Here is a 16,821-nt window from a genome sequence, read left to right on the forward strand (position 1 = left end):
ATTGTCAATTCACTTTGAAAATAGTTAATTGTATTTTATTGTTATGACTACAGACTCTGTTTAAATCACTCTAAACATCATCCATTTGTTTGAGATAAATTAACTTCCATATCCATCAATGAACTTTAGTTAACGATAACAACACCTGACTGTCGGTCCAGTTCTCAATCAAGTGTAACATTATTTGCACAAGCTAGTCAAATAATCCTATAACTTTCGTAATTCATTTACATCTTGACATATATTAAGGGATTTTTGACATAACATTAAGTTTTATATAGTTTAATCCTACACATAATTGAATGTTTATATATCATTTTTGACAGTATAATCTTTTGATTTTCAACATGTACTTTGCCTATCACACCACATGATTTTAAGTAAGTATACTAAATAATTTCTCTTCTTTAATATTTATCAGCTTCTCTGCAGCAAACTATCATATATCGCTATTTATATTCAATCTAGACCAGTGTCACATACATAGATGACCTTTGACACAAACAATGAAATGCATACAATAATTACTACAGAAACTCACAATACCACATAATTTGCAACCATATTCAACTGAATGCTGAAAATCCAAGTGAACCTGGTTGTTTGTTTCAATAGATATGTTCTTGTTGTATTGGTGCTTTGCTACTTGTTCTCTATAAGGTTTTGCAGCTTGAACACCAAGTCTCTTGCAATTTTCAACACTGCCTTAGCATCATGTCGCTCCGCCATTTCTGTATCAATAATAAAAGAAGAATTCATGATATTGAAGTAAGGTAATGCATTTAACCCTTTGAATGCTGTATTTTTTCCGATCAAAAATTTTTGAGCAACATTTTACCAATTTGTATGAATTTTTGTTGTTTTTTGTTATTTTGGACCAAATGACATCACATTTCATTGGCTACAGTTTTTATCAAATTTTTGAGAAAAATCTGAAATAAAAATTGACTGGGCAATATTTTATAAAGGTGAAAAAAATTGAGGTGATCAAAGGGTTAATAAAAGAGTGACAATGACAACAGCTAATACCTGTTAGCCAAGTAACAAAGTAAATCTTGAAAATACTATCATTTTTTGTTAGGCTAAAAAAAGCGAAAAAATGTTTCTGGTCAGCGCGCGCATCACTTGAACAACAGCGCATCACCATTTTTTTTCTGTTTGTGGCCGGCGGCCGTGGCTGACACCAAACCAAAATGGCTGAAGAGAAAGAGAAAATTCTTTGGGGGGCATGATCAGTGACTGCATGAACTATAAAACTGACCCTCCTCCCTCCCTTGTGGGAAAAAAATAAAAAATAAAAGGCGCATCGCCGCACCATTTTTTAGAGAAAGACCTGACCAGAAACATTTCTTTTTTTTTTGGCCTTATCTAAACTTAATTTTAATGATACTCTGCTCCCATTTGATCAAAATTGACATATCAAGTACATGCATACATGCATGCATGTGAGTTACACTGAGTAAATATATAAAGTAAGTGCTATACTTGCAAAAGATATTTTCATGAAAATAAGATATTTGGCACAAAAATTTAAATAAGCAATATGACATTAAACTGGTCCAATAATCATTTCCATTCAAGGTAATATATTACCAGGTCCATGGGACAATTGTGATTTACAAATTTAAGTAGGACCATCCTGAACCACTGATAATTAGTGGTGGTACCAGGTGTCCGGAATGGGTAAGCGTACCCTGCTAGCATGCTACACCCGTCAGGATTGGTCCCAAAATTGTCTAAATATTGTATGAAAAGATACAGGATATGAATCACTGTAATAAGTCAAAGCCGGGAATGCTGTCGTTAATCATTTGTGTGACCGAGGTGTCATATTTGGCCACAATGTCGTCATATCGACCATAGAACTTTTTGAAAGTCCTAACGAGTCTTTCTGTTGTGTATCCTTGTCTCAGTAATTTTTATTATTATTATTATTATTAGTATTAGACTTTATTTAAACTCGATAGACTGTTGAGCCGAAGGCTCTTCTCACACAGTGTCGAGATGCAAGAAATATACAATATGTACATTAAAAAAAATATAAAAAAACAGAACAGAGAAAAACAAAACATTAAGACATCAAGAAACAGACGACAAAATATAAAAAAACTCCAAAAATGGCTCAAAAATTACATTTTGCCAAAAAGATGAGACTTACATTTCGTTTTAAAAGAGTGAAGAGTAGAGCAAAATTTGACATCTGCTGGTAAACTATTCCATATTTTGACACCGCTATACGTAAAACTCCTCTTAAAAATTTGAGTTCTGTGTCTTGGAATATATAATTCATTTCTGTCTACAGATCTTGTACTACGACTGTGGACGTTCTGGACACTTCTAAAAACATTCAAATAATTAGGAGCCAAATTATTTTGGACTGTGTACATCAAGACTGATTCATTAAAAACAATCTTTTCTCTAAATGGTAACCAGTTTAAAACGTCGAATAAATTACGACTAGGAGTGCTAAAATCTGAGTCTAAAAGTACTCTGGCTACAGCTTTCTGTAGTCTTTCAACACAAAATAAAAGTTTGTTGGAACAATGACCCCATATGTTAGAACAATAGTCAAAATGGGGTAAAATAAAACAATTGTAAAATCATCTTAGCTCTCTGAGTTAAAAAGGGACGAATACGTTTTAGATGCAGCAATTTAAAGGCTACCTTACTACAAACTGAATTTACTTGCTTTTCCCAATTTAGGGTGTCGTCAATGGTTACACCCAACAATTTTTCATGGGTTACACAATCGAGCTGATCATTGCCACACATAACATTGATGTGATTTTTCGTTCTGGCTTTTTTCTGCGTTGTACCAATGACAATAACCTTAGTTTTCTGTGAATTAACACACATGCTATTTTGATCGCACCAGCGTGTGATCAGATTCATATCTCTGCTCAGCTTGGTTTCAATTTCGTTAATTTTGGGACTGATCACCTGAGCTGCTGTGTCATCAGCATACATATACATATCAGAATTTTCAGAAGCCAGAGGGAGGTCATTTATAAAAAGTAGGAACAACAGGGCCCTAAAATAGATCCCTGCGGTACACCTGTACTGACAGGAAGAGAATCACTCAGGGTTCCATTAAAGGACACCAACTGAGTTCTGTTTGCGAGGTATGAAGTGAAAAAGCCCATTGTCTGCTCTGAACAACCATAAAGTCTGAGTTTCTTAAGTAAAGTACCATGATGAACTAGGTCAAAGGCTTTTCTAAAATCAACGAGTAAAACACCTATTAGATTTCCACTATCGATTGCCTGGTACCATGAGTTGGTAATGTTAGTCAAAGCTGTTTGACAAGAGTGGAACGTACGAAAACCGGATTGTTTATCTGACAGTAAATTGTGCAATGAAAGAAAATTGTAAAAATAGTGACAATGTCACTGGTCGCTCCCATATAGTTATCAAAACAAGCTAAAATCAAGCTAAAAGATTTTTTTATCACAAATAGAAACAATTCCCCCAATAAAATAAAATTATACAAATTTCACCAGAATTTGATCAAATCTTACTGACGTCACCCGTAAAAACCTCTACACTAAGTTTCAACTCAATCGGACGTGTGGTTTCAGAGTTAAAAAAAATTTTTGATCAAAAATGAAAAAAAATAGCCAAAAAATGCAAATATGCAAATTTCACCACGATTTGCCCAGATTTGAGAAAGTCACTCCTATGCACTTCCATACCAAGTTTCAAATCAATCAGACTTGTGGTTTCAGAGAAGAAGATTTTTTGACCAAAAATGGGAGAAAATTACAAAAAATTCATGAAAAATAGCAAGTCCAAGATACTGACCCAAGATGTGCACAATCATTTCAGGTCAGCCCAAAGTACTTACATGCTAATTTTTCATCTAATCTGCTCAGTGGCTATTGAGATTTTCGATAAAATGTAAACTTGTAAACATATATACATATGGCTATGGGAGCTAACAAACGACCCAATGGTCGACAGAGCTCTGCTGTGTTATGAAGAGAGCAACGTTTTGTGACATATGTATTGATGAAGAAGGTTGAGATCTTTGATAGCTCATTTCAGGATGGCCTGACCTAAAATGGCAAAATTAGCTGCAAAAATACAAAATTGATGATTTCATCATAATTATGTATAAAAATGTATACCAAATATCAAAGCTATCACATGAGTAACTTTTGAGAAACAAATATTTTGACCAAAAACGGCAAAAACTGACCCAAAAATACAAAAATTGAAGATTTCATCAAATTTCACTATATCACACTAAGACAATTGAACCCCCAGGAACCTGTATACCAAATATCAAGGCATCAGACAAGTAGTTTTTGAGAAACACATTTTTTGACCAAAAATGGCAAAAATTGCACCAAAAATACAAAATTGCAGATTTCATCATATATTCTGTATATCATATTTAGTTTATCTGTAGGAACCTGTATACCAAATATCAAAGCTGTCAGACGAGCGGTTTTGATGAAATAAATTTTTGACCAAAAATGACAAAAAAATTCCTTAAAAATACAGATTGGCTTATTTCATTACAATTTGAACAAATCCAAGTTGGGCTATCCCTAGGGACCTGTATACCAAATATCAAAGCTGTCAGACGAGCGGTTTTGATGAAATAAATTTTTGACCAAAAATGACAAAAAAATTCCTTAAAAATACAGATTGGCTTATTTCATTACAATTTGAACAAATCCAAGTTGGGCTATCCCTAGGGACCTGTATACCAAATATCAAAGCTGTCAGACAAGCGGTTTTGATGAAATAAATTTTTGACCAAAAATGACAAAAAAATTCTTTAAAAATACAGATTTGCTTATTTCATTACAATTTGAACAAATCAAAGTTGGGCTATCCCTAGGGACCTGTATACCAAATATCAAAGCTGTCAGACAAGCGGTTTTGATGAAATAAATTTTTGACCAAAAATGACAAAAACATTCCTTAAAAATACAGATTTGCATATTTCATCACAATTTGAACAAATCAAAGTTGGGTTATCGCTAGGGACCTGTATACCAAATATCAAAGCTGTCTGACCAGCGGTTATGAAGAAGGAGATTTTTTACCAAAAACGCCTTTTTTGGCACTAATTTGCATATTTTTGGCAATGACAACTTCATTTGAACAAAATCTCATCTACAGCCCATCATCCATGTACACACCAAATATCAAGATGAAATGTGCAGCGGTTTTGGAGTTTTTGATGTTGACGGCCAGACATACAGACATACAGACATACAGACATACAGACATTTTCCTAGCCTATAAGAATAGCTTCCATTGCCATATATACATATGGCTATGGGAGCTAAAAATGACTATGTACATGTCTTTCTAACAATTTTGACAGAACAGGAAGGACTGAAATAGGTCTGTAGTTTGAGATGTTATCTTTGATACCCTTTTTGAACAGAGGAGTTACTTTAGCTGACTTCCATTGACTTGGAAAAGTACTTGTTGTGATTACATAATTAAAAAGAGCTGTGAGACTCGGTGTGATTTGACCTGCGCCAATTTTCAAAAATTTTGAACTGATGCCGTCTAAACCAGTGGATTTGTTACAATTTAAATTCATAAGATATTTCAAAATGTCTGAGTCTTTTAGCAATGGTATATTGAATTTTGCATCATCGGGAAGGTGTTTTGTTATAAAATTTGTCAATTTGTTGAGAAGGTCATCGTTGTTGTTTGCTTGTTTTATGTATTCTGAAGCTACATTTGTGAAAAAGTTGTTAAAAGTGTCAGCAATGTCTTTATTGTCAGAAATTTCATTACCTTCTCTGATAAGAAATGTAGGATTCTGTGATTGAGAGCGTGGAACGAGATGTTTGAAAACTTTCCAAAAATCGTTTGAGCAATTATTCAACATACCATTGTAAAAATCACGTTTAGCTGCCCTGATTAAACCTGTGAGGTACAGGTATATAATGGGTCCAATCTACGTACTCTGCGCCAGGTTTGCGCCAGGCGCATAGTCAAGAAAAGGCACTCTGCGCCAGGGGTTTGCACCAGGCAGCTGCGCCACCCTTTGCACCATGCAGTCTGCGCCATGTTGAACTCTCGGGGTTCATCGGTACGGTCCTTTTGCGCCAGGCAATCTGCGCCATTTTTGCATGAAACTTGTACTCAGAGTTGTACACAGAGTGTGTTACGTGTTACGTGAACCATTTTACTGGTCAGCTTGGGAATAAACTTTCAAAATATTGATGTTTAGTTGAAAATAAATCGCAGCGATGTGAGTTACAATATTCAACTAGTACTTCACATGCAATATTTTGAGCTTGATTTTTCCGATGATGTTGCCGGGTTACATTTCAGCTGTGCGAATATCGGCCAGCCGCGCGGCTGTAGCTTTGCGGCAGGAGGTTGCCAGCGAGACATTGCATAAGCTTTTGAAACAACGAAAGTCAAATTTTGCTTTGCGAAATCCACCCAAATTTTTATCTTTGAGGCGAGTTTTCCCATAGACCTTAAAAACGGAAGGTCTATGGTTTTCCGTTTAAATATTTTCGAGAAAACCTCAAACTATTTTCATAAACTTGAACCATGGAGGGACCGTGCTTGAACACAGTCCCTCTCCTGGGGTCCCTCTCCCCAACAACAGAGATCGCGATCGTTCAGATTGTGGTTGGCAAGTTAAAGTACACTGTCTTCAGAAACAATGTTCAAGTTTACAACTCAACGCAAAATGCAATCTAAGTCTCCGTAAAACCAACCATTTTACTATAATGAAAGTATCGTCCAAGTTTATTCTGTTACTTATGATCAATGAATGAATCAATGTACGGTCTGCACGGTACACTCTGTGCAAACACAACGACCTTGCTGCTGGATCGCACATGTGTTTACTCTGACGACATTCACACTACACCAACCAATAAGCGTGCGACAAAATCCTCACGCCCCGCCTACTGATACAAAAGTCTCTGTCTATGATTCAAAATTTTGAGGGTCATATTTATAAGACAACATTCTTTGTTTTGGCATGTTTCACACATTCAAATTGTTTTGTTCGAAACTGCCTCCATATACGTTTGTGATCGAACATCCCGACATCGACACAAATTTAACTACTTTTTTTCCCTGCCGATACGTGTTAATGGCGGCACTTAGCCGACACCGTCACAATGCCGTAATTTACCCCCGGAGCGGAGCGGCAAAAATTGTAGTTACGAGTTATAAACTGGCAACGACTATTTGCTTACGTAAGATTTTTATAGAGAAATAAACTGCTGACCTGTGATCTATGTAGAAGAGAGCAATACACAAAACAATCTCTGATTTTTATGGTGCAACGAATACATGTATTCCGAAAACTCGTTTGACCGTAAAGAAACCATCTAGAAACTCAAAGTTGAAGTAACAATAATTGACAATACAGTCGTGGTCTTGAAATTACAGAAATGGTCATCATTTTCGAGTTACACTTATTCCATCATTCTTTGCAAACGGTCATGGGGATATGTAATTTTAGAACCATGGATTGTGCAATTGACAAATAAGCTTACGTCCATGCATATACCGCACTTGGACCTTGTCGGAACATCAACGACATCAAGCTGAAAAAAGTAGGCCCCATCGCTGTTAGGTTGAGACACGACTCTGCTGTAGGAAAAACATTAAAAATAGAGGAAAGACACGAATCTAACATTGACAGTAAAAAGTGACAGTCTCGGGTTCCAGAAACATCATAATGAAATATCTGTGTTCAGTTTCCCGAGTTTGCCATCAAACGCTGAAAACAGAGTGCGGGAGAAGGCTACTTAAAGGTCTGTCCACAGAGTATGGACCGCACTTTTGTTGGTATGCGGTTAATCAAAGGACTTTACTAAACGACGGCTGTAATTAACTTAACTTTTTCCCGTTCATTCGTTGTATGAACGGTCACTTCTTGACCGTATTGTATGCAAACACTTTTAACCCCGCCCTTTGCGGAGTCGCTTTATTCAAAAAAGGGCTACCAAATAGGTTTTAACTGTTGAATGCAAATATCTGACAAGGGCTCAGGGAGAGGTACTACGTGTGTGACAAGGTACGTTAACGCCTTGCAATATTAGGCCTACAAGGTCTGTCAACGCCCTGAAATATTAGCATATCATCTTGCATATCATCTTGAAAAAATACGCGGAATCTTTGAGGTCGGCAGTATTGCTCTGTCTTATTTATTGTTGACAGTACAACAGGCTTAATTTTGAAAGTCTTAAAATTTTCAACGGTGAGTTTTAGTTACATGTTCAGTATTTTACGCGTGCGCCCCTTCGGAAGCAAAAACTTCCGACTTTTATACAAGCTGATAACTTGCTCCAGACCATGACAATAATTAATTGTCTAGTTATGACATTTGGCCAATTTCAAGATTAAACTGCAATGATCATTTCCATCTAACACAAATTAGAATGACGGTACGCTGAGAGATCACACCCGATATTTACACAAGAGAGAGAGAGAGAGAGAGAGAGAGAGAGAGAGAGAGAGAGTGAAAGTCACGTATTTTACTGGGAAATAGCCACTGCGTTCAGTTGAAATATGTTTCAACACCACCTTTCTCACAATCGACTAAGTCTAGGTTGTTGTAAACGTAAATGCATAAAATGTCTTTGACATCCTACATGCCTGTCACAGAGTTTATGTTTATCTCAAGGCTGATACACGATGCATGCATAGGACGGTGATGCATATTCGTTTTACAGCAAGTGATTCGGTCGCGATGTGTTGCTCGCCGATAGATTGCTTGTTCTAATCATCAAGTCGTTGGCTTAAAAGTTTCAGAGCCAGAGACGGCACAATCATTTCCGCTACAGACAAACAACGTATAAATGTGATGCAAGGTCGCAGAGCTTTCTGAATATATAGTATGAAACAAAGGAGACAGTGAAATTTCTATCTAATGACTGGTCAATCGCTGACTACACAGAGATAGCTATGATTTCTGTGACAATATAATTGACAATGACTGAGATTGATTCAGTGAACAATATTCAAGGGCTCGTTGACCAAAATGGCATTCTTTATTGCGGTAAAATATCCATCATTGTTAACAAAATGTAAAGGTTACAAGCATTCATGACCCCTGATATTCTGATGCAATTGATCTTTTGAAATCATTATCAAACTTTGTGTACAGAGAAAATAAAAAGCATACTGTCAGTACAAACGTAAAAAAGAATTTGTCATTTGCTGTTGTCTGATTTCTCAGTTTTCGTAGCTATTGAATTTTTTTTATCCTCAAAAAATCAATCATAGAGAACGAGACAAGTCTCCAAAAATACATTTTCCCATGATCTTACTTTATCTGATGAACTAGCCACTCTAAAATTTCTTCAAAAAAGTTTCCTCTTCTTCGAACGAAATTCTCCGACAAAACTCCGCATACGACGCCATGTCGGATAAACAGTATCTGAGTCACGTGCCCAGGTCGTGAACTGGTTTGACTGAAGTCACATGTATCAGCCGCGCTATAGTCGTACAATGGTACCAGAAGAAGTATCGCTCGCTTGAGTTGCATGTATTAATAATAAAAAGGATATCTGTGATATTTGAAATGCAATGACTAAAAACACGAAAAGGTTAACGAAAAAGACGGAAGTGAAGTAATGGGTCATGATCTGTACGCAGGTCATGTGTACTCGTTCCGCGCTCAGCCGTTCAACTGTTCACAGAGCTATGCCGCGCCGCGACTGTGTTCTGGAGATAGTAAGTTTTTATTCAACGTTGAAAACGACTTTGACTCTCATTTTTCGTATGTCTGAGCCCGACTTTGATCGGTTCAAAGCGCCCCTCACTTCAAGCCCTCACATTCGCTCGCACTTCGATTGTGAGAGCCCTCACTTCAAGCCCTCACATTCGCTCGCACTTCGATTGTGAGAGCCCTCACTTCAAGCCCTCACATTCGCTCGCACTTTGATTGTGCTGGCCCTCACTTTGGCTCCGCACTTGTCGATTTCTGGCACCCTTACATACCTCTCAGACAAGACAAAAAACATGAGCGAATCGTCGAGTGTGGAAGAAAGAATTGTCGTCGGACAGTCAGCAAAAGACGCAAGATAAGCATTAAGTTACAAGCGAAACTATTTAGTTAACATAAGAATAAAAAATTAAAAATAGAGACAATTACAACAGTGCAGGGGTTCCGCGTTTGAGGTGACGTACTTTATTCACAGCTAACCCTTTCCTGTGCAAAGCCTGACCCGGAAACGATTCTTGGGTAAATAAGCTATAGGTCGACCACGCTACTCTACCCCACACACTGTGGTCCGACTCAAAAAGTTTCCACCACGGTCACTCTATCACATTGTTTTAGGACTTATCGGGTTATTGATCGGAATTATGTGGTTAATCGACAGTGTTGTTTCGAGTTTCAAGGGCATCGGCAGTCGCCGATCGGCCGATCGTACCTGTTAGACGTACCAAGTGACGTATTTTATTTGCATTTTTTTTGCTAGTTCATTTTCCCATCTCTTTCGCTCGACTCACTCATCCTACACTTCATCGTACGTTCCTGTTAGACGTACCAAGTGACGTATTTTATTTGCATTTTTTTTGCTAGTTCGTTTTCCCATCTCTTTCGCTCGACTCACTCATCCTACACTTCGACCCCGCCAAAGAGAAAAGTGGCCGATCTTACGCTCCTGTTAGACGTACCAAGTGACGTATTTTATTTGCATTTTTTTTGCGAGTTCGTTTTCCCATCTCTTTCGCTCGACTCACTCATCCTACACTTCGACCCCATCAAAGAGAAAAGAGGCGCAGATTGCCTGGCGCAAAAAGGACCGTACCGATGATGCCCGAGAGTGCAACATGGCACAGACTGCATGGTGCAAAGGGTGGCGCAGCTGCCTGGTGTAAACCCCTGGCGCAGAGTGCCTTTTCTTGACTATGCGCCTGGCGCAAACCTGGTGCAGAGTACGTAGATTGGACCCATTATATACCTGTACTGGGGACTACGGAGGCCATCATTCTTCAGTCTATCGAAGGAGCGGTTCGTGCCAAAAAATACATGACAGCAATCAAATATACGCTAAAACCAACCTAAAACGTCAAAATTCGCAACTGACCGAGAAACATAACTTGTTATGTGCGCATGCGCATATTAAGGGGAGACCCATTTGATTTCGGGGGGGGGTATGCAGGAAGTGGGTATGGGAACTTTTTTTTGTTAGAGAGACAGCATTTTTTTATTTCTACAGTCAGACCTGCATCAATTTTTTTTTTCAAATGGAGTAGCAGAGCAATTTTTCAAATTTAAGCCAGTGTTTCACATATCACAGGATGTTTTTATTTATTCATTTTACATTCCAACAAATGACAAACAAATGGAAAGTCTATTATATATACAACTTTAAATTATAGAACACTTTTTTGGCAAATCAACTGTGATCAGTACTATACCTGCTTTTCTTTAAAACAGTCAATTCCTTTTAAGTTCTCAGGGGAGATGTTATCTTTTGTGGTCAGAGAAACAAGGCTCACACATTGTATTTCATTATATTTGTTGTTCCTCAATTTCATTGTCAACTTGTAATCTTTCTAACATATTTATATTGAGAGAATAATGTATTGGTTTTAACACTAGTTTATTGACTCCTATCTTGTGTTTTAAATTTTCACGATTTAGAGAAGTCAAATAGTCCCATCTAGATATTGCCTATACCATTGAGATATTGCAACAGAAATCCTGAAACATGATTTCTTGGGTCAGAAAAGGGAAGGAAAACATCAAGTGCACCGAGGTGTACAGTAGTGAATGCTTATATCATAAGTGCTGGAAAAAAAACACATAAGAATTACTTGTGGTAAAAACATTTGCATGCCTTTGGCAGCATGCCAGCAAAGAATACATGAGAATGAAGTTTCCTAAATTTTGCTCATTTCAACAGCATTGTGACAATTCCTTTTTTATTTCTGTCTGTTATGAGAATATTTTTTTCTCAAGCCATTACAGGCTTAATTTTTGTCTTTTATTTTACCTGGTGACAATTTTTTTTCCTCGAAATCCTCCATACCCCCCCCCCAGAAATCAAGTGGTTCTCCCCTAAGTGAGCCCCTGACCTATACGGGCCAGTGGATTACTTCCTCAGTAGAACTGATATGCCTGCCAGTACCGGTGTTTATCGCCTACGGAGGCCATCATTCTTCAGTCGATCAAAGGCGCCTTTCGTACCAAAAAATACACGACAGCTGCAAAAGTGCATCACTGTCAACTTCATAACTACAGAACATGTTGAACTACACAGTGAAACGTTCACATTTGTAAAAAATGTGCCCATACCGAGAAACAAGATGGCGTCCGTTTCGATTCTTCAACTCAGATTTTGTCCTACAGTTGTGCGCATGCGCAGACGGTAGCTTTAGCGAAAGTGAGGCAAAATCAAGTAAATATAAAATAAAATGGATAAAAATATTGTTTAAAAATAATGTAAGGCATGTATCACCAAATTTTGAACATTTCTGACGGTATTTCAACTATACGAACACCCATGCCAAACATCACAATAATCAAATCAGTGGTTTTGAGGAAAAAGTGAAAATAGTGGTTTTCAGAAAAAAGCTAAAAAAGTGACTTTAAAATGATTCAATCAAAAAAAGAAAAAAGACCGTTTGAGATACATGCCCAAGTGACCACCAGACCAAATTTCAGAAAAAGTTACTGAAGCGTTTCTGAGATACCTGCGTCCACAGCATACGGCCCACTATGTTGGCCGTATTGGGCCGCGCCATCACATTAGTACCTTGTGCCCACAGGGCACAAAGTACTAAAAATTGATAAAAATATTGTTTAAAAATAATGCAAGGCATGTATCACCAAATTTTGAACATTTCTGACGGCATTTCAACTATACGAACACCCATGCCAAACATCACAATAATCAAATCAGTGGTTTTGAGGAAAAATTGAAAATAGTGGTTTTCAGAAAAAAGCTAAAAAAGTGACTTTAAAATGATTCAATCAAAAAAAGAAAAAAGACCGTTTGAGATACATGCCCAAGTGACCACCAGACCAAATTTCAGAAAAAGTTACTGAAGCGTTTCTGAGATACCTGCGTCCACAGCATACGGCCCACTATGTTGGCCATATTGGGCCGCGCCATCACATTAGTACCTTGTGCCCACAGGGCACAAAGTACTAAAAATTACCAGTACTGCTCAGAAGTAATTTCTTCACCTGGATGATGTATTCCGTAGCATTTTTATAAAGAGTTCATGTACTTCAGATCTCCCAACGTCTGTCGCATTTGTAGAAAGCAAATGACCTAAACACATTTCAACTTCCGGGTCAACTTTGAAAATTGACCTTGTGCGCATGTGCAAACAAAAGGCGCCATGTTATTAACGGCTCAGTCACACAGTCCTGCATCGGAGAGAGAAGCCAGTTCACCGCTCCTGTTACTTCGACAAAACTTATTTTTCAAGCGCATTTTCCTCATCTGTACCCCTTTTCCTGCCAAGTCCATATTTCACCAAGAGAATATGGTTAAAATTAATGAAACACAACATATTCCATATGGTGTATTTTAACATAATACTGTACATTTGAAAGTTGTTAAAAACATAAATACTGTAAACTTGATTTTTTTGGACTAAAGATGCTATAACAGACCAAGCCAAGTGGGTGAAAATACGTCATGTTTTGGCTCAATACCGCTTTTTACTGACTTGGCTGATGGGAAAGTTATACTGTCTGGCAGGAAAAGGGGTACATCTTGGAAACATCTTTTTAGCCACATCAATTGTTATATGCACAGAAAGTGTTCACAGAAAGTGGGTGACATCTGCTGGACCAAGGATCCTGTCAAAACACTTGGTGTTTACTTTGGGCACGATGATGAGTTGTGTAAGATATACAATGCAAGATCCGAGGTACATGAATATTCCACATTGATTAAGGGTCATTAGCATAGAATTTTAATACCGAAACAATGCTCATTAAGGTAATCTGCATATTTGAATATCATTATACCTCGGATATTGCACTAATAGGTGTAAGAGACTGAACTGGACAGATAAAATAACTGCCATTGAAAACTTACTAGCGTCATGGAAAAGACGCCATCTTACTTTATATGGTAAAATTCTCGTCACAAAATCTTTAGTATTGTCAAAAATTGCATACTTGTCATCTGTCATTGGTATCCCTGACGATATTTGCTGTAAAATTCAGATTCTTATTGATAATTTTGTTAAGGGTAAAAGGAGAATTTTAAATAGGGTTCTCCAAGGAGAATACAACTATGGCGGTCTAAAGCATGTTAATGTACAATTTCAGATAAAAGCAATGTATGCCATGTGGGTTAAAAGACTTGTTGAAAGTAGAGATGCAACATGGTCTGTTTTACCATGGTCCTTTTTTCAGTTAGATAAGTCGACGAATTCATTACAACAATTTGTTGAGTGGCGTAAGATTCCAAGTCAAGTTCTGTCAATTTTACCAGACTTTTATGTGAAAGTTTTGAAAGCATGGTATAGTGCAAACACCAGTCATAACACTGTTCAACACTTATTACTTGATTGGTCTCACAAATTTAGTTGTTTTTATGCCAAAAATGTTGAGATGACTATGGTGTTGTTATCAATGATTCAAAACTATCACTCAGTAAATTGACTTGTAAGACACTTAGACAAAACTTGTACAGCAACATTCAATCCACACCAGTAACAAACTTCAAAAATGGTTTCACAATCTTCAAGTTATGCCAGGTTATACAGATGCTGAATGTTACATTATTTGGAAATGTGTGTACACCATTACTAATGAGATAAAGTTAAGGGCATTCCAATGGAAACTTCAAAATCGTTTACTTCCGTGTAACAAATATTTGTACTTTTGGAAGCTGAAAGATTCCATGTACTGTCCAGTTTGTCTTCAAGTAGATTCTTTGGAGCATAGATTTCTAGATTGTAAAATCGCTGAAAGGTGCTGGACAAAGGTCAACAACATTATCTGTAATATTACAGGAGAAACCCTACGAGGACGCCTCTTAATAGAATTTTTGCTGATTCTTTTGAAAACATCAATTCAAAAGACTATAACTTTGTCCTGCAACTTTTGATTTTACTGGGTAAATGGAGTATCCATAAATATTGGATATTTCAGACAAACACACCAATTGAAGTTATATTAAAGATGAATTTACCTTAAGATACAACTTAGAGAAGAAAATATATTATAGAGCAAATGTAATGGAAATATTCGAGAAAGTTAATAATTTGATTTGAAAGTATATATTTTTTCCCCAATTTTTCTCGTAATAATTTCCTGTTATTCTGTATTTCTTTCATATATATATAACATAAGGCATTTTAATAAAAGATAAAAAAAAAGAAAGTGTTCCGATCGTGAATGACATCGAGTTGAGAGATAGGTTTGCATCAAACAGCAGCAGTGCAACTGATAATGCAAGGTAGGCCTGTGAGGTAGGCAAGGTTTGTTGATCTGTTCCAATACCACGACCATATAAATTTGATTGTGTAACATGTAGAATATTGCAGTTCTAAATTTTTGAATAAAGCTTAAGAAATGTACAGAAATGCTTCAAGCTGTATTTAGTCATGTTATAACAGTTTAGAACTATCTTCAAAATTTTGAGTAAGCTGGCACGGTGTTACTACTCTCTATTTCGAACTTAATACCACTCATCGGTTGTTGAATGATTGCTTTTGGTAGTGTGAAATATTTCATGTTATGTAAAGGTACATTAATTGATAACATGGTCTTCTGTGAAGTTGCCACCAAATTACATCGAGAGGGTGTGGTTGAGACATGTATGAAGTTATCGTCTTTACACACAGCAGGTAATACTGCATATAGGATGAAAGCTGGTCTGATCCAAATTCCAATATTGTGATACTCATAGGGATGTGGATCCCTATATCCTGCGTCAAATCATTGCCATTGGTCAATTTTTAATGCCAAAAAATTCATTGATATGTTAACATACTTGCATTCTGATATTTAACACTTTTGAATGATCTCCATGCATAATTAATCTACTTGTTCTTTTGTCTAAGCCATATCTCATCTACTTTTGATTTACATGAACTGAGTGATCTACTGCAGATCTACTGTATATCTACAAGGTGTCTCCATCTACTTTTGTGCATACTAAAGAGCTAGTAGATGAAGCTGTAGATCTTCTGTTTCATCTAATTTTTGTCTACATCATCGTCTACATCTAATCTACCAGCTGACCTAAAGACCTAATTAGTATGCAGAAAAGTAGATGAAGCAATAGATCTACAGCCCAATTAAAATAAATCTATTGTAGATCTACCGCAGACTGGATGTAGTTAAAAAATTTCCGTAAGGGCATGGATAAAAACAATTACTAGACTACAGAAAAGTGCACTGTAATGCCAAATATTGTTTGATTCCACCACTTACCGTTAAAGAATTTAATTATGTCTGTAAAATCCATATTATTGTCCAGGATAATATCTCTATAATATTCTACCAGAGCTAATGCAATGAATAAGACAAAGTGGCTGGAAGCAACATGTTTTGCAGCCCATATGGTCTCCCAAATGGCAAATGTATCATCATACACCATTTCTGTCAAGAAATAACACCAGTAAAATCTTAATTATCAAAAATTCTGTTCAAAGTCCTTTCTGCAAACTGTAACTATCAAACATGATACAGCCACTTGATACATACAGGGGTCAATTTTCAGTGAAAGAAGAGGAAAATATGGTTTGTTCCATAAGTAGTGATTGTTGTAGCTATTATTGGCTCAAATGGAGACAAAATGAAGCATTTGCATATGCCATAATGATTTTAAGTAGAGAAACATAGGGCCAAAGTCCCTGAAGCTACTATATACATTGATACAAAAT

At 36.8% G+C, this 16,821-nt stretch overlaps 1 protein-coding gene across 1 annotated transcript in view; it reads right to left on the reverse strand.

The window, feature by feature from the left end:
• Positions 1-459: 459 nt before the first annotated feature.
• The window catches only part of LOC139127974 (small G protein signaling modulator 1-like), a 270,506-nt gene continuing 254,144 nt past the window's right edge, over positions 460-16,821 (reverse strand). The window contains 2 exon segments of the mRNA XM_070693822.1: positions 460-731; positions 16,370-16,537. Coding sequence (XP_070549923.1) covers positions 643-731; positions 16,370-16,537 — 257 coding nt within the window. The 3' untranslated portion in view covers positions 460-642.

The sequence above is a fragment of the Ptychodera flava genome, unplaced genomic scaffold (genome assembly GCF_041260155.1).
Source record: "Ptychodera flava strain L36383 unplaced genomic scaffold, AS_Pfla_20210202 Scaffold_40__1_contigs__length_1388640_pilon, whole genome shotgun sequence".
Classification (NCBI taxonomy): Eukaryota; Metazoa; Hemichordata; class Enteropneusta; family Ptychoderidae; genus Ptychodera; species Ptychodera flava.